General features: G+C 52.6%; 10 protein-coding genes and 1 non-coding gene across 11 annotated transcripts; 5 read left to right on the forward strand and 6 right to left on the reverse strand.

Annotated features, from left to right (window-relative positions):
• Nucleotides 1-374: 374 nt before the first annotated feature.
• On the forward strand, nt 375-1,652 carry ASPACDRAFT_53372 (putative aminotransferase; the record flags this gene model as incomplete). Its single annotated transcript, XM_020202740.1, has 1 exon — nt 375-1,652. One exon carries the CDS (start codon nt 375-377, stop codon nt 1,650-1,652), a length of 1,278 nt encoding a protein of 425 aa, XP_020054861.1.
• Nucleotides 1,653-1,819: 167 nt separating this feature from the next.
• ASPACDRAFT_62024 (GFA family protein) lies at nt 1,820-2,397 on the reverse strand (the record flags this gene model as incomplete). Its single annotated transcript, XM_020203742.1, has 3 exons — nt 1,820-2,070; nt 2,126-2,189; nt 2,248-2,397. The coding sequence occupies 3 exons, from the start codon at nt 2,395-2,397 to the stop codon at nt 1,820-1,822; spliced, it is 465 nt and encodes a 154-aa protein (XP_020054862.1).
• A 1,093-nt stretch (nt 2,398-3,490) lies between these two features.
• ASPACDRAFT_45036 (fungal specific transcription factor domain-containing protein) lies at nt 3,491-5,773 on the forward strand (the record flags this gene model as incomplete). Its single annotated transcript, XM_020201532.1, has 6 exons — nt 3,491-4,375; nt 4,467-4,631; nt 4,755-4,906; nt 4,957-5,224; nt 5,318-5,668; nt 5,729-5,773. 6 exons carry the CDS (start codon nt 3,491-3,493, stop codon nt 5,771-5,773), a joined length of 1,866 nt encoding a protein of 621 aa, XP_020054863.1.
• On the reverse strand, nt 5,455-7,466 carry ASPACDRAFT_1857777 (Auxin Efflux Carrier superfamily). Its single transcript, XM_020197571.1, has 4 exons — nt 7,189-7,466; nt 6,337-7,105; nt 6,093-6,273; nt 5,455-6,037 (listed from the first exon to the last, which is right to left on the reverse strand). The coding sequence occupies exons 1-4, from the start codon at nt 7,424-7,426 to the stop codon at nt 5,948-5,950; spliced, it is 1,278 nt and encodes a 425-aa protein (XP_020054864.1). The 5' UTR covers nt 7,427-7,466; the 3' UTR covers nt 5,455-5,947.
• A 347-nt stretch (nt 7,467-7,813) lies between these two features.
• Nucleotides 7,814-7,887, reverse strand: ASPACDRAFT_t205. The gene has a single exon. It is a non-coding gene; the product is annotated as a tRNA-Asn (tRNA).
• A 1,119-nt stretch (nt 7,888-9,006) lies between these two features.
• ASPACDRAFT_62027 (uncharacterized protein) lies at nt 9,007-9,675 on the forward strand (the record flags this gene model as incomplete). Its single annotated transcript, XM_020203743.1, has 1 exon — nt 9,007-9,675. One exon carries the CDS (start codon nt 9,007-9,009, stop codon nt 9,673-9,675), a length of 669 nt encoding a protein of 222 aa, XP_020054865.1.
• Nucleotides 9,676-13,760: 4,085 nt separating this feature from the next.
• ASPACDRAFT_31168 (uncharacterized protein) lies at nt 13,761-15,005 on the forward strand (the record flags this gene model as incomplete). Its single annotated transcript, XM_020199789.1, has 1 exon — nt 13,761-15,005. One exon carries the CDS (start codon nt 13,761-13,763, stop codon nt 15,003-15,005), a length of 1,245 nt encoding a protein of 414 aa, XP_020054866.1.
• Nucleotides 15,006-16,099: 1,094 nt separating this feature from the next.
• On the reverse strand, nt 16,100-16,675 carry ASPACDRAFT_62029 (uncharacterized protein; the record flags this gene model as incomplete). The annotated part of the gene is made up of 1 exon (XM_020203744.1): nt 16,100-16,675. One exon carries the CDS (start codon nt 16,673-16,675, stop codon nt 16,100-16,102), a length of 576 nt encoding a protein of 191 aa, XP_020054867.1.
• A 1,453-nt stretch (nt 16,676-18,128) lies between these two features.
• ASPACDRAFT_45041 (uncharacterized protein) lies at nt 18,129-18,934 on the reverse strand (the record flags this gene model as incomplete). Its single annotated transcript, XM_020201533.1, has 5 exons — nt 18,129-18,320; nt 18,373-18,417; nt 18,477-18,516; nt 18,567-18,675; nt 18,784-18,934. The coding sequence occupies 5 exons, from the start codon at nt 18,932-18,934 to the stop codon at nt 18,129-18,131; spliced, it is 537 nt and encodes a 178-aa protein (XP_020054868.1).
• Nucleotides 18,935-21,003: 2,069 nt separating this feature from the next.
• On the forward strand, nt 21,004-22,783 carry ASPACDRAFT_62030 (uncharacterized protein; the record flags this gene model as incomplete). The annotated part of the gene is made up of 6 exons (XM_020203745.1): nt 21,004-21,144; nt 21,201-21,250; nt 21,299-21,415; nt 21,472-21,623; nt 21,674-22,042; nt 22,110-22,783. The coding sequence occupies 6 exons, from the start codon at nt 21,004-21,006 to the stop codon at nt 22,781-22,783; spliced, it is 1,503 nt and encodes a 500-aa protein (XP_020054869.1).
• A 53-nt stretch (nt 22,784-22,836) lies between these two features.
• ASPACDRAFT_1857781 (uncharacterized protein) lies at nt 22,837-23,723 on the reverse strand. The gene is made up of 2 exons (XM_020197572.1): nt 23,206-23,723; nt 22,837-23,135 (listed from the first exon to the last, which is right to left on the reverse strand). The coding sequence occupies exons 1-2, from the start codon at nt 23,711-23,713 to the stop codon at nt 22,915-22,917; spliced, it is 729 nt and encodes a 242-aa protein (XP_020054870.1). The 5' UTR covers nt 23,714-23,723; the 3' UTR covers nt 22,837-22,914.
• Between the last annotated feature and the right edge of the window lie 159 nt (nt 23,724-23,882).

The following is a 23,882-nucleotide window of genomic DNA, read 5'->3' on the forward strand; positions in this document are numbered from 1 at the left end:
CTTGGCATAACCTACCAAGCTCTGCTTCCCCAAATCTCCAACTCTGGTCCCGCGCCTTACCGACTGAAACCTGAGTCTGCACCCTGCAGAAATCCTGTCGATAAGATGTGACTCACTTAATACCGGTTCTTGAATCCGACACGGACTCCTTCTCCTCAGTGATACGGGCCTTGCCTGCATACTATAGGGGTGATGAGCATCTGATTGGACGCACGGGTCCTGCCAGCTGCTTTGATGCGAGTCATCGGCTTTTCTGAAGACATCTAATACAGTCACTAGATCCCGGGCTCTTCCCGTCTTCAAACAACCTACCCACAAATCCAAACGCACCAGACCACATCACCATGGCCTCAGCAACACTTCCGACATCAGCGATGTCCCAAAGGGCGCAGGATGTAATCCAGAAGGCCAGCAACAATGTCATGTGGGATGTGATGAAAGACGTCTGGTGCGAGACAACCAATCCGAATGGCTACGTCAACGTCGGGGTAGCGGAGAACTCGCTGATGCATGGGACGCTGCTGGAACACCTGAACCGCACCCTCGAGCTCCCAGCCAAATACCTCACCTACAACGACGGTGGCGGCGGTTCCGTGAGACTCCGCCGCGCGATGGCCGCGTTCATCAACCGGCATTTCAGCCCCGTCATGCCCGTGACGGCCGACCACCTGGTCGTCACCAACGGGGTCTCCCCGGCCATCGAGCACGTAGCGTGGTCTTTCTGTGATCCCGGGGAAGGGATCCTTCTCGGCCGTCCATTCTACGGGACCTTCATTCCTGACCTCTCGCTCCGATTCGGTGCGTCGGTGGTGCAGGTCGCCTTCGACGACTGCGACCCGTTCAGCCTCGAGGCAGTCGACAAGTATGAGCAGGCTCTGCTGCGATTCCAGACCGACACCGGCCGCAGAGTCAAGGCGCTGATGCTCTGCCACCCGCACAACCCGCTGGGACGGTGCTACCCACGTCATGTGCTGATCGGACTGATGAGACTCTGCCAGAAGTACCAGATGAACTTCATCAGCGACGAGATATACGCACTATCCGTGTGGGAGAACACAGTCGATCAGGCGCCAGCACCGGTGGCGTTTGAATCCGCCCTCTCCATCGACCTCACCGACATTATCGACCCCGGCCTCGTCCATGTGCTCTGGGGTTTGAGCAAGGACTTTGGCGCCAACGGGCTGCGAATGGGTGTGATCATTTCTCAGTTCAATGAGGACGTTCACGTGGCTCTGGGCGGGATCTCACTGTACTCGTATACTTCCGGGACGGCCGATCACTTGGCGTCACTGCTTCTCGAGGATGTCGAGTTCACGGAGAGGTACATTGCTAGGAATCAGGAGAAGCTGTCTACGACGTATGCGTATGCAACGCGCCGCCTCAAAGAGTTGGGGATCGAGTATGCGCCTGGCTGCAATGCTGCATTTTTCTTGTGGGTGAACCTGGGGAAGCGGTATGTTGAGCTGCATCCCGAAGAGGCGGGAAGCGTAGTGGGCGAGAAGGTGATGCAGCGACTACTGCAGAAGAGGGTGTTTCTCGCTAGTGGTACGTTATTTGGGTCGGAGAAGGACGGATGGTTCAGGATTGTTTTCACACATCCCGTGGAGTTCTTGGACTTGGCTTTCGGCAGGATTGCTGCTGCTCTAGAGTAGCCTACACTAGAGTTAGATTAAACCAATATATTTAGGAGTGTCTTGCAGAGCCCTGCTACACCACTGTGCGGTTATCTTCAAGCCCACAATCTGATATACGTCATGTGCATTCATTCTGATAGTTTCAAAACTTGTTATAGAATCAACAACTCGAATTCACCGACCCCTCAACCAAAGCGCGGCTCCTGCTTGGCGCCCTCGACAGCAGCCAAATACGACGGCCGGTCCTTGACGTAGAACTCGATATCCACCTTCCCACCCAGGTTGGTGTCGCCATTGTCCAAAGTACCCGCCTTGATCACCGTCTTATCGGCCATGACTTCGAGCTCAGTGTACAAGCTGGATCCGCAAGTCGGACAGAAGAAGTGCTTGTTGATCTTGCCGCTGGCACCGACAACGTCATAGGAGGAGGGTGTTCCTGTAAGAATTAGGGCTGACTGAGGGGTTATGACTGGGATCTGTCTGCACTGTACCTTTGGTAACTTTGAAGCTTTCGCGGGGAACGACTGCGTTGGAGGTGAAAGCGCCACCGGTCCACTGGAGGAGATTAGCACAGCCTGCCTGATGACCCGCAAGCAATTTTATCTGGACGCACCTTTTGACAGTCAGTGCAGTGGCAGAGCGCTTTCAGGTACTCATCGGCTGCGGGGAACTTGGTTAGTTCACGGTTCTGGTTGGCTGGGGTGAACATACTTTCAGCGGTGTAGGTGATACTGCCGCAGAGACAGCTTCCGATGAGAGTCATGGCGTCGAATGACTAGGATATTGAGCCGGGAGGAGAAGATCAATGGGTGTGTTGAGAGCTGAGGGGCAGTTGCAGCTCCCACTCCAGCTGCCACCTTTATATCACGATCTCCACCCCGCTTCGGAGCAGACACCGAGACACCGAATCCAACGCCCCTCATCATTCCCCGGTAACACCGCCCCAGCAGCCCTGGCTCTGGCACCGGGATAAGGTACGACCTGTCATGCTTGAGGTACCAGGTTCGACGGCCAAGCCATGTTAATCTCCATTGATCATGGTGACACGGGGATATGAAAGATCTGGTCTAGACTCGGTGATTGACCGTTCAGTGCCGCGCGCAGTGTGACCTGGCTCGAGTCGAGGGGAGATGAATAATTGCTCCGATGACATAGCTCCCAGCATCTAGTGATGTAAAGCATCATTATGGAGCTCCACGCCAAAGAACTCATCGACTCAGGAACGAAAGGCCATACTGGCTTACTCATATGGTCACAACAGTCACAACCATGTGAAGACACAGCGTATCCATTGAGAGGTGTGGCGGAAAGCGCAAGAATTTCTGGGCTAACAAAACTTGTTAATATATAGCAGAAAGATAATTGAGGTATAGCTGACTAGCTTCTGCCAACTTATACCTCTGTGCCGACTCCCAAGGTCCTTCGCAACAAGGCCAATGATGCAACGCCTCAGGCAAGGGTAGATGATGCCTTAGGCTTAATTCCGGACTCCGAACGCCGAACGCCGAACCGAGTCCCGAAGGCTAACCGAATACAGACCAATGGAGGGGAACAACGATAAGCTTAACAAGTGAACATTCATGACAATGGCACGCGCAAAGTGCCACAGGATGCAGACTTCATCATCTCACAGGCTGTGGCAGCTGGAGAGCTTCGAAGAGTAGACAGGCCCTTCACCCTCACATGGTACTGTACCATAGTCCATGTGAGTCCTGCATCTCCGAACAACACACACCAACTAGATACCACACTTCAGATCTGACCCTCGCAGTGAATCAGTTTACCAGACCAGACAACATGCCAGGAGTAGGCAAGAACGTTCGACGACGAAACGGCAAATTTGCTTCGTGTGAACCATGCCGGAAGGACAAGGTACGCTGCGACCACGGAATCCCCGTGTGCTCGCGCTGCTTCCAACGGGATACGGCAACACGATGCTTCTATCATCCTGCACCTTTGACGCGCAAGCCGGAGAGAAAAGACCCGAGAATGAGCCTTTCAGATGGTGGAAATGCACAGGAGTGAGTGATACTCTGCAACCTGGGTCAATGCTGCTCAATGACGGTGAAACAAGGCTACAGGACCAAGAAGAAGCCACGACAGACGTGATCGCGGTCGAAGGACTGAATCGAGAACCGTCGCCCTTCAAAGCGTCTGCGTGTAACCCTGAAATTGAGACACCGCTTCCTGCAGGGAATCTGGGACCGACCAGTTTTCTCGATGCGTTTGCAGAGACTCGGGATACCGACAAGCAGCCGCCTACGGCCACCCAGACCGAGGCCGCAGAGGCACTGCCCGCCTACTGGGCACACAAAGTAGCCGAGATTCTCCGCTGGCTGAAGGAACTGCCCATTATCGAGCACTTGGTGCATGAGTATTACCGACTCAGCCAGTCCGCCGCCATACCCGCCCCGTTTATCCTGAACGCACTAGCCTCCTTGTTAGGGGACACTGCTTCAGCCACGTCCGTTCTCCACATCACCAGCAAGCGCTTCGTGATTCCACCGACAACAGAGGGTAGTGGATTTCATGAGTTATTCACCGGTCGCCATCTTCGACTCGAGATCATCGCCGTTATTGGTGCCCTCGCCGGCAAAGCTAGCTGCTTCGCGCTGGCTCACGGCAAGGTGTCCAGACATTTCGGCCCAGACTACCAGGTCCGTTTCCCTCGGAGAATGATGACGATGTGTGAGACGGTCCTCGAGGTCTGTCGGCTCCTTACACCGACCAATGATTTGACAGTATGGCTACAGCACGAGAGCTTACTTCTGTCTGGCTTGCTGCATGGTGATACAAGTGCGCTTATCCAGAACCTGGCTTGGGATTGGAAAGCTGACGAATGGATTCTGCACTGGCTCTACAACATGGCACCGACTCGGCGAACTCTCCACCACCCTCTTCGAGCTCGGTCTCCACCGCGAATCCAACGATCTCCCCATCTTCCTCGCCGAAACTCGACGACGCATATTCGCCGCCGCGTACCAGCTCGACAAGACGGTCGCCACTTTCCTCGGTCGACCCCCGCGTATCTCCATCCGCCACTCTGACTGCAAGCCCCCACTTGATCTCGCGGATGAGATCCTCACAACCGACAGCGCACACTGACAATTTATCGCCAAGACGCTGGACGATAGCGGATGGAGCCTCCAAGAGCCCCCGGTATTCCAGCGAGCATCGTGGATCCGCGTACGGTTCGAGCTCGGCACCCTCCGCGAGGAGATTCTCGAATTGTCTCTCCGCCCACCCAGCGCCGACACCGCCGCACACTTAAGGTAGCACCTCGGCCCTTTAAACACACGACGAGATACTAACATAGACATAGAGACATCTCCCTCCGCTCCGAACAAACCTGGTCCTCCCTGCCGAAACACCTACGATCCTCTGCAGCTGCATGGAGGGAACCGGGCAGCCTCTCCGTGAGCGCGCGCCTCATGCTAACAGTCGCCCACCTGGCGCACCTATACGACGATTGCCTCGTGCAGAGGCTGCTTTTACGCGAAGACAGTCAAGCACAGGGTGCACTGCTGAAGGTCAGCGCGCAAATCCTCTCGACGGTGTTGACGCTAGGAACATACGGGGAGGCCGCCACGGTGGACTTGCGCCGTGATTTCATTTGAGCTGTAAGATGCTCTGAGACGAAAGGCCTTGGCAATCTAGGTGATTGACCTTTACTGTGTACACAGATCCTCCTCTATGGCTTCCCCAGCGCCAGTGTGCTAGTGAAAGCACTGCAGACTCAGAGCCGAACGGGCCAACCGCTTCCTTATGCCGGATCGCGAGCGGCGCTGATCCGCGACCTCAGCGTCTTCCTGTCACATCTGGAATCCATCGCGAAGACAGACAAAGTGCATGGACTTCTGTGTGAGCGGACGAGCAAAGCACTCTTGCAGATTTTGGATGAGGTGTTGGAATCAGGCCTGTCATGCGCGCCGTTCGCTCCCTCGGAACTAGGTGATTTGTCGGGTTTGGTGTCCGATGATTTGGGCTTACTTGGGGACGAGATGAACTTTTGGGGAGGCGTGGAGCCGGGGATTGTGTTTGATCAGTGGACACTGTGACTTGGGTCGCATGTAAACTGCTAATCTCAAACGCAGTACCGACTCCAATCTCCTGCTATCGTGGACTACGATATTTGCTAGTTGGGTATATCGACATTCTGAATTTATTCAACTCTATGTCTACCCCTCTAACATCTTACTAAGGACCATAGCATGTCCAGATCCTCTATCCGATCCAAAATACCATGATTATATACCCTCCAACCAAGACACAATCTACACAGCCTCGTACTCCATCGTCAAGCAATCTCCTACCTACTTAGCCGACTGCGCAAAGATCTTCTCCGAAGCGTGCAACGCCCCAGCGACAGTGAAGGACGTAAACGGCGAAAGAAGATACTGGCTCTACAACCACAGAAGTCAGTAAGATCACCCCGCAACCACAAACAAGAGCACGTACCGTCAAAGCCTTGACAACCGTCAACTTCTCCTCCTCGGAGACATTCGCCAGCTCAGCCAGCCCGGAGATGACCAACGACGGAGGCCCCGTCGGCATGAGCATCATACTGAACCAGAGAATGGGGTCATCGCCCAGCAGACTCGTCTTCGCAGCGAACACATACACCAACGAGATACTAATCCTACAGCCCCGAAGCGGCAGCGTCAGCAATGCACTTCATGCCAGCAAGGAGAAGGAAACATACGCAGGCCACAGCACAAACCGCACGAGAAAGACAAACACGACAGCGCGCCAGGGGACGTGCCCGCTCTTGGCGCTGCGCTGAATATTCTGGAAGCTGACACCCAGCTTCCCGCCCACGATGAACAGCTGCAGGGTGGTGAACAGCTTGCCAATGTTCTTGATACTCAGCACGAGCCAGGCGTTGAAGATCCCACCGTCCTCGTTCTTATTAAAGAACGCGCGGTGCAGCGGCGGCGTAAGGCCCAGCAGGCCTCCGAGGAACAATCCCAGCAACATATTCAAAACGGTGGGGCTGTCAAACGAGAGCGCCTCCTCCTTCAGCTTGTCGGGAAGCAGACGGAGGAGCGGGGCGCAGGCCGCGCGGGACTTCCCCCGGATCTGCGCGCCCGTCCGCCGGACAGACGCAGGGAGCAGCGGGCTCTGCTCATCCGCGCCATCCTCTTCACCCCCCTCACCCCCCTCCGCATCGTCACTGTCCGCATCCGCCTGCTGCAACAACTTCGGCCCAACCACATAGGTCAGAAGATTACTCACCACCGCACAGATGAGCAGATAACTCTGCGAACGATCCACGGCATCGGACACACTATCTCCCTCTTTGAGCAACCGCTTCAAACTCCCCGTACTCTCCAGCGACTGGATGAGCAACAGCGGCAGCGCCGTGGTATTGTTGAACGCGCACGCGGCGGTCACCCACGCAGGGAGTCGCAGGACGCGCTCGCCGAGTTTGCCGATCACCAGGGAGACGAAGACCACGATCGTGCTCCAGACTAGATAGCCCTATCAGTATACCCACTTACCCATTCACACAACTGTGCCAGCCGATGCAAGCAAAAGATGGGGACGAACATACCCAGGATAGGAAGATAGTTTAGTATGCTAGAGAGATGCAGATTCGACCCGAGGCTCACAACCATCAGCGCTGGGAAGAAGAGTTTGATCCCGAGGCCGGAGACGTCCTTGATGGAGATCTCGCTGACGAGGCCGGCGTAGCGGGCGATGACCCCGTAGGCCAGCGTCAGCAGGACGGAGACGCAGGCCTGGAAGGCGCCGAGGAAGGAGGTCCCCAGGTCCTGGAAGGAGACGGACATCGGATCGCGATAGTGGTAGCAGTTTCCGCGTCGGTTGGAGGTACTGAGATCAGGATACACGTGGGCGTTGGATAGACTTCAGAAGAATGGAGGGTCGAATGGGGATGTGATTGATACAGGAATTCCGGGGGGAGAAGGTAGAAGGTGGTGGTGGGTGCCACGAAATGACGTAACTATGCTTTACCGGGGATGATGATGATGTGATCCACTCGTCCGGGGTAAACAAGCTTTGGGCCGGAGATTTTGGCATCAATGAAAAGTTATTCCGGTACAAGGAGCTACATCATGAGATGTCTTCTGGTAGAGTTGGAGCACGGATGTTTGTGAGTGTACTGTACAGGGAAGCGCAAAAAAACGTTCCGGTTCTGACCGAAAAAAGAAACCAAACGTCCTAGGAGAGGATCGAACTCTCAACCTCACGATTAACAGTCGTACGCGCTAACCAATTGCGCCACCAAGACGATTTGTTGAAGGTGCGAAACTACCCTTGCACTATGACAATTAAACATACGATCGAGCTTATAGACACGCCGATCGCAACTAGTCTGCATTTTGCTTCCGCCCAAGCCAAGCGGTCCACTATACTGATTGCATTAGGCGCACGTGGAGGACTAGAGCTGCTTTCAAGCTGAAGCCTTAGCATACTAAATCTCTAGCCCTTGCAAGAGACCTCTAATCCTAGGACTGAGCTCGAGTATTGCCCATCTTGTCCTGTACCGTGCATACACGCAAGATCGAAATGAATACGCAATAGAGCCAGGACCCACATTGGAGAGTCAATACTACAGACTAGTACTCATTTCAAACCCAACGGCATTATGAACAGGTACAAAGAATACAGCACAAGATGATAAGAATTTTCATCTATTTTCGGAGGATACAATATACCGCTTTCAGACAAGTAAGACTTAAAAGAAGTCGGTGAGACAGGATATGGTATGGCCGCCGATCCCAGGCTTGGTGGCTCTAAGTCCCGCACCGTGTCAGAACAAAAGCATGAGTGAGCTCAAAGTAAGGCTAGAGATGTACAGAATGTCAGTAGTGAGATCAAAATAGCTATTCTGGATCGTAATGGCAGTTATAAAAGGATATTCAACGGCTCTTCACAATAAGAACCACGTCACTTGTTTGTGTAAAGTCCAGAGAAGGTCGGACTCTCATAGCTGGGTGAGAACTGATATCTATTGACAGCATTTCCCGATAAACAAGTATCACAGCCCAACCAGGACCAAAACTGTCCACTGTTCAGCATGTCCATGTCCTATCAAAGTATCATCCATTCACTCTCTGGCCGATTCCTCCAAATGCATTGCTAGTGAGAAAACAAAGAATTCACCAGGCCCGCCATAACACACAAACACTGCTCAACGAGAAAAAGATGGGGATCTCCACCAATATCATAAAGACCCTCACGAAATGTTCACGTTAATAAGTCCTTTCAAGAAGGATACTTGAAGGAATACATCCAATATAAACCTCAACCCTCAACCTGCTTCCATCACCACCCTACCATCCACGTCCCGGTCGACATCTCATCATCTTGATATCTACCGAATATCGATCCACCGACATAACACAAAATGCAGCCCTTCCAAGAGAAACGCGACAAGCTCAGCACCCTCAAGGGCACAAATTACTTCAAGCTTCTGGACGAGATCCGCCAGGACGACAAATGGTACAAGAAACTGCGGGACGTAGTGGCAGGCAACCTTAGCGACAGCCACAGCGACAGCAAACTCGACCGCATCTGCACGGTCCCGGCGGAGCATCTCAGCCCCCTGAAGCACATCCTCGACCCGGCGGTGCTATCCAGCGTGGTCCCCTACGAATACGGCGGTCGGCCCGTGGATGTCGAGATCGCGGGCTGGGCGGTCTTCGAGGCGACGGGGCTCGCCATCGCGGGTCGAGTGTACGGGATCCCCGGCGTCTGGGGCACCGACCAGGACTTTCTGCCCGACGGGCGCCGGTGCTGGACCGTGATGGTGTTCCAGGGCACCAAGCTGGACCTGGAGCAACTCCCAGAAGTACTGCGTGAGGCAGATTGGTTTATCATCCCTAAAGGTGAGTCAACTCCCGAGACTTGCATAATGGGTGGAAATGTGGGAGCGCAAGCTGACAGTAATCAGACCACCAACGACCAAAACACTTTTCCCAAGAAGAATCCTGATGATACCGGGGCAGAGCGCACTCTTGTGATCAGGTCGGGCAAGAAATATTTGCCGATTCGTACGAAATCCTCACCAAAATAGACTAAGCTTGGCTGACCCTCCGAGTTTTGATAGACCAAGGAGAAATAATATGAAGCTCTGAGATAATATGATGAAGTGTCGAATGGATTTATATGGCGCGCTCGTCGTCCATGAGCATCTTTGTGCCGTATGATAATTTCCCCCCCCCTCAATTTGGATATTAGATTTTGTTTATCAATTTACCCTCCTCTGATCTAGTGAGCTTTGTTATCCTTTGCTAGGCGTCAGCTGTTGTCCTTAATTTTCCCTTCGTGATTAGTGCAGCACTGTGGGTCCCATAGGTGCGTGCGGACAATCCATCTTGATGAGATACATGATATATGAAAAGTAAAGTACAGTAGGTGGGCCTTCACCGTATCACAAATCTAGAAGCCGCTCAGCGCTGAGACCTCTCTCGTTCCCCCCCGGCTCCGAGCCAACAGTGCCGGGTCGCAGCATGGCTATCCAACACAGGAGAAGAGTCCTAGCCTAGGTGATGGTGATGACGGACGGCACTGTCGGGTTGTCAGAAAAACGCTCAACGAGCTCATCAAGGGTTTCCGGACAAAAGAAGGCAAAGGTCGTGTGGATTTTACTCACTGGCATCAATTTTGGAACCATTCTCAATCTTCGAAATTATCAGTGTACCCAAGGGTCGCCCACCTTTTGACCTTCCAAGAGCTAGAAATGTTTCAAGAAGCTCCGGTAGAACAATTGTAGCAGTTTAACTCCGTCTGATATTGAATTCCTCCAGACAAATATTGCTCACCCGTATTACCTTTTCGTTTCTACAAAATGTGATGCTGCTGGAGAAGCATCGATGTGTACAGTATGTACAGTATACCCTGACCACGTCTTCCGTAACAAAATCCGATCTTCCCCGTCAATACGTTCATATGTCTCCTATGATAACTTGGAGTCAGGACTCATCATACTTGGTGCACTGAGCGACCGGAAAGAGGCCGAATCACACTGGCAGTCTTGGATTAACACGGGCATATTTCCCCTATGATTCTCACGTTCTCTTAGAATAGCCAAGCTCATCCGGCAAAAGCTCTCTAAGCATGTGCCGTTAGGGTTTCTGTTTCCCTTACATAGGGTATCCTAGGCTCGATGTCGACCATGGGTGTCCCAAGCTCACGGCTGCTCTCTGGTGATTCAGAGAACCCCCCATTTCCTGCATGTTCACATTCTAGCCTCTCAGCCAAAACATTCAGAGCATCGGCTTCGACTATTCGGAGTAAGTCCACGCCACTCACTTCCCGGTTTGGGCTCCAGACTGGGGCGGATATACTCGGATATAGCATACGGGGCTCCTCACCAGTTCATGTTCGGAGCTTTGTGGTACTGCAGGTCACAATCCGCAACTTAAAGGTGCGCCCTGATATTCCGCTGCAAGTCAGGCGTGAAGACAGCATCCTCTTTCTGTTGGATTTGCAACGGGATCAATCTTCACAGGGCATTCAGTCGCGCCATGCGTTTCTGGTTCGCAGCCCTAGCCTGCAGTAGGCGGCCACTCTGCACCACCTCTTAGTGAGGGGCTCCAGTAGCCATAGCATCTATGCTGTTGGCTTTGACGATCAGAGCTTGACACTATCTTCACTCAATGATATCACAACCCACGATGATCATTACTGGATTGCTTTGGATGTAAGTTGCGTGATCCTGGATCTCACCGGATGCCATGCCTCATGATTGCTGATTGCGATGTTCTATATCTAGTCAGACCGAAAGAATCTATACACTACCTCCGTGGGGAACTGGTCCAGGGTGAACCAGAGCCGGTATAGTAAAATCGTACAGCAGGTAATCACGTTAGGTGATTAGTCTAGGACAAAAAAGAAAACACTGTCTACGGTACTATAGCTTTCTAGGAAAACATAGAAACATACTATAACCACAAAGAGCAATAATCTTATGATACTGACCGAGCTCTTTTATGACTATAGCCGTTGCTTCTCTGCGTCATATGAGCTCTGGAGAAGCCAATGCCCAAAGCCTTGCAGCCGATGGCTGTGCTTAGCAAGGCAGGAGGAAGAGGAATAGGACGAAGTATTAGCCCGAAATCTGCAAAACAGACTGCGTCGGGTCTGCGAGATCTTTCTTGTTTTTGTATTGTTCACTTTCACTTTACTTTATGTTGGTGCCGAAGAGATTGAGAAAAAGTCAACTATGCCTGCCATCTTACATTGTGGACAGTTGCTTCCTTAGGCGGAATCGCTGGGCGTGGTGGCTTGCACAGGCTCCGAAGCAATATGATGCTGAGATAATCTCGATGAGACCAAGGGCGACGACCAAGCTGTCAAAGGCGAGTTTCTGGAGTTTCTGACTGCCCTTGCATTAGTTGATTATTCGATTTGTCGATTTGCACCCATCATATATAGGAGCGTTACGGAACAGGTTGCGCATGGTTTGAAGAGTCTGTTCCGTTCACCAGAGTCAGCTAGCGGGAACCGCTCAGCGATTACTTACTGAGCAATCCGAAGCAATCTAAAAGCGATCGCAGTTCCAGGTGTGCGCTCCGCAAGAGGTCTGTAGCTGTCCGGTGCGCACACGGATCGCTCAGGCGCTACCCTTATCAAGACGGGGGTACAGGTCATTAGCCGAGTAGATAGGACTTCTCGCAACAGTTCACTAATCCACAAGTGCATAGCCCCCATATTTCACCCGACCTAAAATGGAGACGATCATCGAATTCCGCCAACGCAAGAGGGGTATTGTGTGGTTCAAGGGATGCCCCTGTCGGGACGGATTAGTGATCAAATAGAAAGGACTGCACCTGTCACAATTAATCTAATTCGATCGGGACACTGAAGGCTAGGCAAGTGGTTGAGGGCAGGTTGCTATTGACCACGAATTGCTGACAGGCCAAGACTCAAAAACACCGCATCTCAGTCTGCTTGGCTGTGTTGCTTGACTCATTCCTGAATGATGTGCGATTGAAACATGTCTCAGACTCCAAGACCTGCCACAGAGCTTAAGCACGACGACGAAACCGGAACGTGCGCGGTATCAGCACTGGCAAGTTCTCAACAAGACACAAGCTGAATACCCATCTATGTTTTCCTGGACTGGCTCGCCAAACGTAGGAACTTTGTTGCCATGAGGCGGTCGCGGAGATGCACGTGGAAAATGCAGGCGAACCCTGTCTGGGGCAGCAAGGAGAACGGGGTTTCAGCCTTTGTGTCTACCACAGTAGTACTCTAGTGCTCACGGAAAATTGTACGACGACAGCAGGCCCAGACCTACATGAGTATAATGAAATTAGATTGTCAATAGATGAGGGCACAATTGAAGAAAGACGTCCTACACGGTGGAGACTCACTTTTGGCCCCCAAGTACTGCAGCAGCCAATGTGGATGAGTGGTGGTGGACCAGCGACATCCACCGTCGTGCCTCTAAACAGGCCCCAAAGACTCTAAATTAGTGCCGGCAAGTCCATCCTTTCCCGTTAGGGACATCCTTCCCGGGACTTTCACTTCACACCTGCCGATCTCCACTTAGTCAGGGTCGACCCCAATGCTCTTCAACACTCAATTGATCCAGCCGTGAATTCCCGTGCTGCTCCGTCGTCTTTCTGCTCCACTTTTATCTGCTCGCTGACCATCTTCTGCCATGGTCGCATTCTTCACGCCTCCTGTCAGCATGCCATGTGAAGGAGGAAGGAATGACCTTGCTTTTTAGCCGATACCCTGTCCAAAATTGACCTGTGTAACCATCAGCACAGCGGAACGGACCATTGAGCGTGGGAGAAATGATAGTTAGATCCGGAAAAGAGACAATTCTGGAGGATCGAGCGTGCCGCAAAAAAGGCATGGCACTAGATGAACGCAGTGTTCTGATCGTCAACTCACCATCTACCTGCGCTTGTCTCTTTTGAGTGACTTCTCCTGCATGAGAGCCAAGCCGACCTGAGTCCGTCGCAAATTAGTGTCTGCTTCATGTGAGGGGATGTACATAGCGGGAGGAGGGGACAGAATCTGATTTATACCGCTGTCTGTCCTGAGACAGTCCCTCAGCGACCCATGCGTCTCTCGTGTCAATTTCTTCTCCGCTCTGCACTCATAGCAGACTCTTCCCTCGGACGGCAATCTGGCTAATGCGCGATGGCCAGCAATGGTACCGATACAGCGGGTTGGGTTGACGCGCCCAATGTACGCGGGTCGATAGACATCCTCTGGTCATGTGCCTTGGTTTTATCCACAGCTTTGTACACCGTCTTGCATTTGAATATCCCTGGTCCGAACGATAGCTTGATGGTGGTCATAATGCGCAAGATACGCTGGGGTATGTTGGCCATCTTGGCCCCGGACTTGCTGGTGTACTTCTCGGCCATGCAGTGGGAGGCCGCACAGCAAGCCGTCGAGCAGATGCACCGGATGGGCCACAAGCACTGGACACTGAAGCACGCTTTTTATGCCAACAGCGGAGGCTTTGTTCTGCGGTCGATCGACTACCGCCCGTTTCCAATCACATCCGCAGCCCTCCAGTACCTCGTGGAGGCAGACTATATCGAGTGCCCAACTATCACCGAGGAGGAGATTTGGGACAAAAGCAAGGCAGATGTCTTTGCAAAATGTGTGGCCTTGGTCCAAACCGCTTGGTTGGCGGTACAGGCGATCGCACGGGTCATTCAGGGGCTATCCGTGACCCCGCTGGAGCTCTTCTCGCTCGGGTTCGTCCTGTCGACTATGATGAGCTACTACTTCTGGATGCACAAGCCCCAAAATGTCAGCGTACCCACGTATATCGACCTCAAATATGGAAGTGTCAACGCCATCCTGAGTCAGGATGGTAACACCTCCGTGGAAGAGTTTCAGCACACCCCCCTAGATTTCGTCGAGAAGCCGATGCAGCGGTGGCACCGTCGGCCCACGTTGGAGAAATTTGGCCTAGAGGAGGGACCGCTGCAGCGCATGCCCGATGACAAGATCCCGGTGATCAACATGCGCCGCCAGACTTGGATTTTGGTGACGGTCCAAGCGATGGTACATCCTGCCATCCACTGTCTGGGATGGAACCACCTGTTTCCGACCCCGACGGAGAGGCTATTGTGGCGTATCGGTGCCCTGGTACTGGCGTCCGGGCTTCCGCTCGCTACCACGGTGCGGGTGGCTTTGACAGCTCTAGGGTTCAAGGGTCACCGGTCGCTGACCTATATTTGGATTCAGCCCACGGAGCGACCGCCGGGATGGCGACCGTGGGTGCTCGATATAATCTCCACCCTCATCAGCATGTGCTTAGTTCCTGCGCGGTTGTATATCATCGTCGAGGCGTTCATCAGTCTGCGGCGACTACCGGTCAGCTCGTTCCAGACGGTAGCATGGACGGGCTTTATTCCGCATGTGTGAGACGTTTGCACAGCTGGCGATAATCGCTTGTTAAAATAGCTTGTGACTGGGGAAGGTACGTGCAAGTGTCAGTCTTTGACAAGAACGAATCCGGTTCTAACAATCTTTCGTCAGCTTGTTAGAAGACACACAACTGAAGCTCAACTTTGTCCCAACTCATGCTGAGGTAGACTTACGTACCGATGTCATTTCCCACGAGTCGAGTCGAGCGCGACGATAATGGCAACGAAGCAAAGTCACAATAAGCTTCTCACCTACCCCGCACAATCCTTCGGAATAGCAACAAATCCTGCACGGGGACAATAGTCCCGTGATCAAGCCAAGGAGTCGAAGGATTCAGTGACGGAATCAATCCCCAGCCTCAGGGTTCTGGCACTTGTCCGGTCGCATTGACTCTGCCGCTGCGTTCTTACCTGTTGCTCATCTCCCCCACCAAGTCGTGTCCGCATTGTTGGCGCAGATGTCATGGTGATTTCGATCTGACTGAGAATGAAGATGATGATGGAGAGACCGAGGAATGATGGTTGATGAATCGATAACTGCTGAGAAGCGCATGAAGAGAGCAGGAAAGGAAGGAAGGAAAGAGGAAGAGCTGGCGGGATGAGCCGGACCTGCTGCGGTTTCTTTGTCCGCGACTAAAATTAGCATGCTTTCCACCTTCAACTTTTCCAACACCAGAGTTTCCATTGACTGCTATGAAATTGGAATCATTCTCTCATAATTTTTAATGCATCACCAAACCTAAGTTCACGTGTTGTTCTGTACCCCAAATCAAATCCATCTTCACAGCCTAGACCTTCACAAGCCTCCCTAAACGACTTCTGTCTTTCCCGAATCGAGTCTGTTGGAGACCTCAGCTGGAGCAGAGACTCAGGAGCCCTTACTCTAGAAGATGCCATAATTTCGCAACTCAAATCTTCACTTGATTTATTATATCCCTCCGTCATGATGATAGATAGACGCATTCTTTGATCAGCTAAATTAACAGGCAAAACAACCCCGAAATCCCCCATGACATTACTATCCAATGCGCTCATCCTCCTATCATATCAACTACATCCAGTCTCCAGACTACTCATGAGAAGGGGGGGGGATCAGCAGTTATAGATCAACTTGAACCCAAGATCCGCGCCCTGCGTGAAATCCACCTGCCCCTCAGCCCCCTGCCAATCGCTCAGTAGGGCCAAGAAGCTCATCGTGTTGGAGCAGGTATTCGACGCCAGGTTCTGCTGGGTCGGGGTGGTGGTCACCCCCGTCGGGAACTGAAAGGTAGAGACCATCTGGCCGCGGGTTGGCGGGTTGCTCCAGGTCGGGGCGTTCGCGGCGGTCCAGGCGTTGGTCGTCCAGAACTCTGCCTGGTTGGAGCCTTTGGCGATCTGGTTGGCTGTGGTCAACGGCGGTACGTTGACCTGGAGGGTGCAGCCGGTGGCTCCGGCGGGGATATTAGTGAAGGTAAAGGCAGAGATCTTATTGTTGGTCACTGGGGAGCCGGAGCGCCGGAGGGTAAAGCGCTGGCCGACGTTGGCAGTGTTCGGGTGGGCGCTATCCAGGACGTCGATAGAGGAAGGGAGAATAGTGGTGCAGGCGCGAGGAACGACGTCGCCTGCGGGAGATGGAGCTGCCAGGGCAAGAGTGGCAAGGGCTCCGAGGATGGCAATGATTTTGGTCATTTTGATGGAGGATGGATGAGTACGTTTAGAGTTGATGAGTAGATAGCTTAGTTGTAGGCGTTGGGGGCGATTGCTTGATGATTTGTGATGAACGACAGCAGATGGTCAAGCGAGCTCTTTTTATATTCTTTTGATCTTGTTGTGAAAGCTCACTGTGTTCGTCGTAGGTCACATCGTGATAGTGATGATCTGCTATAATGGGAGTGAGGGTTCTGAATGCGGAAGCTCGTATACTCCCCAACGCGGCGCGGGTAATACGAGTCTTGACCGAAACCCATCCAGTGCCCGAAAAGCATTATGCGAACTCCAAACTTACCACCCCAGACCCATTGATGGTACTTCTGGCAACATAATGTCTACATTCAAAGGGTAGTGTCATGACCGCGAAAGTGGCCTTCGCTGTGGTTACACAATATTGATGGGGTTGGTGGTATTGGCGCTGCACAGCGGGTAGCGTGGCTTTTGACCAGATCTGTCCGACGTCAACAACGTCCTAGATTCGTGTTCTGCCATCGAGACCTGAACAGTCAGATGCAGTGTAACCTTGCCAAGGACTAGATGTCTCAGCGCAAGCTATTCACCTAAGCAGAAATTGTGCCCTAATGAGGGACTCTTAACCAGTCTGGGGCAAACCGTATGTGACCTGTCAGATCGAGGTCACTATCAAGGGGGCGCGATGGAATCCATATATCATTCTAGGATATCAATAATTAACAGTCAAACAATCATTACAGTTAGAAGCAAGGAGGTTTATTTGTTCTGACGATACCTGAGAGTAAGAAAGGAAAAGCAAGGTCGAGATCTGGTGACCCGAGGTTTCGTTAAGGTTAGCAAGCCAGGATTCGATCCGCAGGGAGCGATATTGCCGTGCGATCGACAGCACCCCGCTTTTGAATTTCCTTTGGCATAGGGCAGGTAAGTCTTTTTTTAGCATCAGAATGACCTAATTATAAGCGAGTGATTCGACAAACATACGATCGGTTGGCGTGGGGTTGCATTGACCTCAGGTCTTGCCTTGCCCAGCATTGAGTCTACCTCAGTTATTCAGTCAGTCGCATGACAGTAAACTAGGCGTAGAGTTGGCCAACTCTGAGTATACGATCAGCGCCGCAATCCTTGAATTGCTAATAGAGTGTTTGATTGAGAGATCTTGTGAGACAAAAGAAAGTAGGGAGAGAGCAAGAGTATTCTTTTATTGCCCGATAGCGGATAGCAGTCAAATCATAGTCATCAGGAAAATGAAGTGGTCGGTCGGATGTGGAAGGAGTCGACAACTAAATTCGTAACGTTTTCAGAGAATTCGAAGCCAGATAAGCAGATTGCTATTCGAGTTTCTGGCGCCAGAAAACAGCTGATTTCATTCATCTTTCAATGAGAGACTTTGTAGTCAGTACTGTCTCTTCTCCAAGAATATTGAATGTTATGGGGGTTTCCACGTTTCGGCTTCTGAGCCTCAGGCACCAAAACTACCTGGTAGCTGCCATGGCACCTCTGAACCGTCGTGAAAGTCCAAGCCATCTACATAGGTATCATAGAATTTGCTGTTGTAGGCGCTTGTAGCAGAAGAAATGGGAACCAATACGGCGGTGGCGCTCTGCTCGGGCGTCAATTCGACATTGTTGCCTCCAAGATCTGTTTTTACCCACTGTACATTGTCAGAACTCGAATGCGAGACATGATGAGTAGAAGAGGCTTACACCAGGCGAGATGATCATGAAGATGAAACCCTCTCTGGCAAAAGACTGGGCATATTATACGGTCAACATGCTGAGGGCCGCCTTGGTGATTTTGCGGCACGGACAGATCTCGACGCCCTGGCGATGGAACCAAAGGTGGAGAATCTGAGGTCTCACATTAGCGCTTAGCGATGGTTGAGCAGTGAGGTCCTTACATGTTGATCACCTTCTTCAGAGTACCATGTTTTGATAATGCCAAGAAGGCACTCATAACCATATGAGCGCTGGTCACATTAGTGCGAAAAGGTGGAGTCCAAGTCAGTCCTGCTGAATGTCAGTGACTCATTCAACAGACTGCGTTGGTATCGCAGTCTATCTACACCTAAATTGTCTCAATCCCGTCGGGCGTGAATGGCATGACATCGGCTTTACTGACTAGGACATTGAGTCCCCAACCAGCCAAGACCTTTCCGACGGTCGCAGCTGCCGACGCGATGCTTCGGTCATCGGTAATGTCCATCTCAGCCTGATGAACGCGCCCAGAAGACTGCGCAACCAATTGTGTCAATGCACCAGCGTTCATGCGGCTGCGAAGACCACTGCCACCTCTGCACTGGGCATGGAAGCCAGAAGACGGACCAGAGCCAGCCCAATCCCTCCTGAGTATCTCGTGATGAGATAAGATGCCATGGTGCAGTTCAGGACTAAATGCCATTTGCATTTGCAGATCAAGTTTCGAAGCTGACTTCAAAGGAACTTCTTATGACCGCATTGGAAGGTATAGTTATGCTTGATAATCAAATGCTTCACAGTCAGGTATGATCGGTGATGTTGGCGGTAACGGAGTTAGTATAGCGAGCAGTTGGAGAATTGAAGAAAAGAAGCTCGACCCTTGTCTCTATGAGCCCAACCCTTCGACCTACGTAACGTCTACTATTAATACTAAACTACATCAGACTATAGGATGGTCCTGACCCACGCCAAGGCCACACCTGATCCAATGCAGCGCACGGACCAGACACAGCCTCGTCAGCATTGATGATCTAATCGGCGACAGACCCTGTCCATGTTCCAGTTTCACGTCTGACAGCCCACTTCTGGCAGCAGCGCCAAACCTCGGAGGTGCACCAGCAATAACTACGACCTGAAAATGCAGCTCCTATTCGTTGAGAACAAGTAGAGTACCCCAGCTGCTGCAGGTACCCTTCCTAACTGCTATTAACAACTAGTCTTGTCGTCCAAAAATTGTGTCATCACATCGGCCAAAAGCTAGGCTGTGAGGTGGTTGCCATCGGATCTGGCACCGCAGCCCTCGACCACTTGGCCACGGCCCCTACCCTGCCACATATCATCTTCATAAAGGCGTGTTGCCGGGTCACACCATCGTTCAATGTTCAGACTTGGAGCACCCGCTGACTGATTGTGTAGACCTCCCTTCCAGGAATCAGTGGCTACGAGTTGGTTCGTATTATCCGCACGCAACCGCCCTTCTGTAACGATCCCCAACTGCAAACGATTCCGCTCATCGGACTGACGGCGTCGGTGTCCGGAACCAACTTGTCTCGGGAGAGAGCAACGGGCTACAACGATTTCCTTCGCACTCCCTTGCGGGTAAGCACTGTGGGGGAGACAATTGGCCATTGGACCCGTCGACAGATTATGGGCCCGGCCGACGTGCCCGCTTGGCAGATGAAGGCGTGGCATAGGCTTCATCGTGGTCCGCGATCGCGGTTGTGATACCCGCATGTGATGACGAGTGAAGAGAAATGACCCGGAGACTAGGTCAAGAGCGATTGCTGCAGAATGTCAATAGATGAAGAGAATACAACGCATTCAAGTCATGGTTTCTGCCAAGCCTTTCGACGCGTAGTCAGACGTTACCGTGCGTGGTCTGATTCCTGACAGGTGTGACCTAGGGAAGCGAATTCATTGACTATGTGGATTGAGTCAGGGGAAACGGGAGGAAACATGGTTCATCCATGATCGTCTGAGCACTTTCCCATTGGGACCGGACGACTCGTGGTGGGCGCGCCACATAACCAAGGTCAGCCTTACGGTTGTTGGCGCTGCTTTGTTCACGTGGGCGCATTCTTGGCTGTCTGCACGCCAATAGGTGATCCTCCCGAGTAACCAAGCGCAGGCCAAGACACTGAAAGCTCTTCGCCGTGGGGACAGTTGATGGATGGGAAAAGCATTAACTAACACCACTGCAAGTGGTAAGAGCGAAGATAAGCTACACGTGCCCGCCCAGAACATGGAACGTGCAGTCGTTGTGTCATGTGATTGGAGGGTATTCTCCGGGTGGGAACGGGCCGAGATTTGCCTATGGTTGGTCCGGTAGTGAAGTTGGCCGGCCCTGTCTATATCCAGTATAGTGACTTGCCAGTGGCTGCAGGACAAGGAATGAACCAATATACTGATTGAGAGATAGCACCGATAATCGCAGCCTTGACTGGATTGACTACTCCAACAGGAATAAGGTCACATCCAGCATGCCTCCACCAATAGTCTGCCATTCGCCTCCACACCCGGATATAAAGCACGAGGGACGGGCTGTTCGCCCTCCTGCCGACTTTTCCTCACCACAAAGGCAATCTTTTTGCAAAGGCTCTGTGCTATTGCCTGTCACTGCGCTTGAGGTAGTCTAGCAACATGTCAGCACTACCAGGCTCCTCACTTGCTCCCAAAGGAGATCTCCAGACCGTCATTCAGGCCGACTCTCATGACGGAGAGACCATCTCCGAGGCGGAAGCCCAGAAGAAGCGCCGCACTCTCTCGGACCTTATCACAATTGTGAGTTTTCGCAGTCTCTTGTCATGCAGACGACTTCATTCTGATATGAATCTTAGATTGCCAGTGGCTTTGCCCTGATCAGTGATGGATACCAGAACAACTTGATGTAGGCGTTTCCTGCCGAGATGGTCTCACGAAGCTAACCGCTGGCTAGGACGATGGTCAACGTGCTGCTTGCCAGTCAATACAAGGAGCAGTACACCTCGGCTGTCAAGACTCGGGTCTCCAACGCTCTCCTGGTTGGTGAAGTTATCGGTCAGATTGTTATTGGGTAAGAGGCAGCCACAACAATTTCCCAGCCATCCTCCAGCGCTAAACATCACTCAGACTCACCTGTGACTACCTCGGCCGCAAGGCCGCTCTGGTGTTCACAACCGCTATGATCGTGGTGGGAGGAATACTAGCCACCGCATCGAACGGGTACACTATCGACGGAATGTTCTGGATGATGACGGTAGCGCGTGGTATCGTTGGTTTCGGTGAGTGCAGACACATCTCGCAACTCAGCGCGGTAGCTGACGTTTGACAGGCACCGGTGGTGAATATCCCGCTTCATCGACATCAGCATCCGAGGCCGCCAACGACCTGACCCCCAAGCAACGCGGGCCGGCCTTCATCATGGTGACCAATTTCCCTCTCTCGTTCGGCGGGCCATTCGCGGTCGCGATCTTCCTGATCGTCCTCTCCGCCTGCCACCAGTCGCACTACAGCACCGTCTGGCGCGTTTGCTTCGGTATTGGCTGTATTTGGCCGCTGTCTGTCTTCTACTTCCGGTTCCGGATGATGAACTCCGCCCTCTACCGCCGCGGCGCGATCAAGAAGCATGTCCCCTACATCCTTGTGGTCAAATACTACTGGAAGTCTCTGATTGGAACCTGCGGAGCCTGGTTCTTGTACGGTGTGTAGCCTCTTATCTCTTCGTGATAAACAATTACTGTTACTGACTGACAACCTCACCTTCCTAGACTTTGTCACATTCCCCAACGGCGTCTTCTCCGGCACGATCATCTCCTCCGTCATCAAAGACAGCTCCGTGATGAAGACCGGCGAATGGCAGCTCCTGCTGGGCGTGATCGCTCTTCCCGGCGTCTTCCTCGGCGCCGTTCTGTGCAACCGCGTCGGGCGCAAAAACATCATGATGATCGGATTCACCGGCTATCTGGTGTTCGGCCTGATCATCGGCTGTGCATACGATAAGATCACCAAGATTATTCCCCTATTTGTGATCTTTTACGGGTTGATGCAGAGCTCCGGCAATTTCGGTCCCGGCAATATGCTGGGTCTGCTCTCGTCGGAGATGTACGCGACCGGCGTGCGGGGCACGTGCTATGGTATTTCGGCTGCGTTTGGCAAGGCAGGCGGTGCGATCGGGACGCAGGTGTTCACGCCGATCGAAAGCCATTTGGGCAAAAAGTGGACGTTCATTATCGCTGCGATCTGCGGTGTGGTCGGGGTGCTGGTGACGTACTTTTTCGTGGAGGATATCTCCGGGGAGGATCTGCGGGTCCGCGATGAGAAGTTCCGTGCTTATCTGGTTGCGCACGGTTGGGATGGGGAGATGGGCGAGGACGATCTTCAGGCAGTTGCAGACGAGGGGATCCCTGCTGCGCTGTTTGAAGAAAGCAAGACTGCCCAATGATTTGGCATGAGATATGATATACGAGCAAAAGTCTATTTGACTGCATTGGCGTAGTTGTGAATAATATTATCTGTGAAGATTGATTCCTGTTCGGATGCATATTCCAATTCCTGAAATGTCTCAGACCCCCTTCAGCTATTCTCCCTGTATGCTGTCCTGATCAGGTACGCCAGATGTTCCACTTCGTGCTTCACCCATGGCATGGCATGATGATAATCCACCTCGAACAGCTCACTCCGCTTAGGCTCATAATACGTCGCCAGCTGATGTCGACTCAATGGCAGCACCGGATCTTTCAAGCCATGCACGTGTATCGTGGGGATAGAGACAAGCTCGGCGTCGGATTCTGCCCCTGCGACCATCACAGTAAACCCTCACAGTTAGTCTTTGATCAGAAACCCGTCAGGGGGAACAGAACAGACGATGCGCACTCTCCGCCACCATAGGCGCACCACCCCCCATACACATAACTCCGAACTTCAAGCTCGATCCATGTGTTGTTGAAGTCGTCGACTCCCCGCTCGCAACCCTCCGCTGTTGATCCAGCAACAACCCGCCCGCGGGCCTCGTCCCCTGACTGAACCCCATCACCCCGACCCAAGGACCCCCGGGGTTTTGCTGGTCTCTCTCCCGCATCAGCTTCCAAATCCGCTCGACGCCATCCCGACCGGTCATATCGTACCCGCTGCCGTCGGCGAGCTCGGTCCCGGAGCCATCCTGCGTGAACCAGGAGCGGAAGGGTTCGTAGCCGCGAAAGGCAGGGAGGACGCCGGGCCCGGCGTCGCGGAAAAAGGGTCCGTCGAAGAAGACGAGTTCGAAGTCCGGTTCGAGGAGCTTGGCGAGGTGGCCGCATTGGACATCGTAGACGGACGCGCGGGAGCCGCCGCCGTGGAAGCAGGCTATGCGGGGGCGATTGGTGGGCTTGGTCATTCTGTGGGGCTGTGGTAGGTGTGTGGTTTTTTCTGGTGAGGGAGTGTTTCTCTTTCTCGATAGATGAAGAGAGGGGCGTAAGTCAAGGTGAGAAAGTTAGCGAAAGGACTGGAGGGACTAGCTTGGCTGGTGTTGGTGTAATGTCATGTGAGGGGTATGCGGGATGAAT

This window comes from Aspergillus aculeatus (assembly GCF_001890905.1).
Source record: "Aspergillus aculeatus ATCC 16872 unplaced genomic scaffold ASPACscaffold_11, whole genome shotgun sequence".
In the NCBI taxonomy this organism is placed as follows: Eukaryota; Fungi; Ascomycota; class Eurotiomycetes; order Eurotiales; family Aspergillaceae; genus Aspergillus; species Aspergillus aculeatus.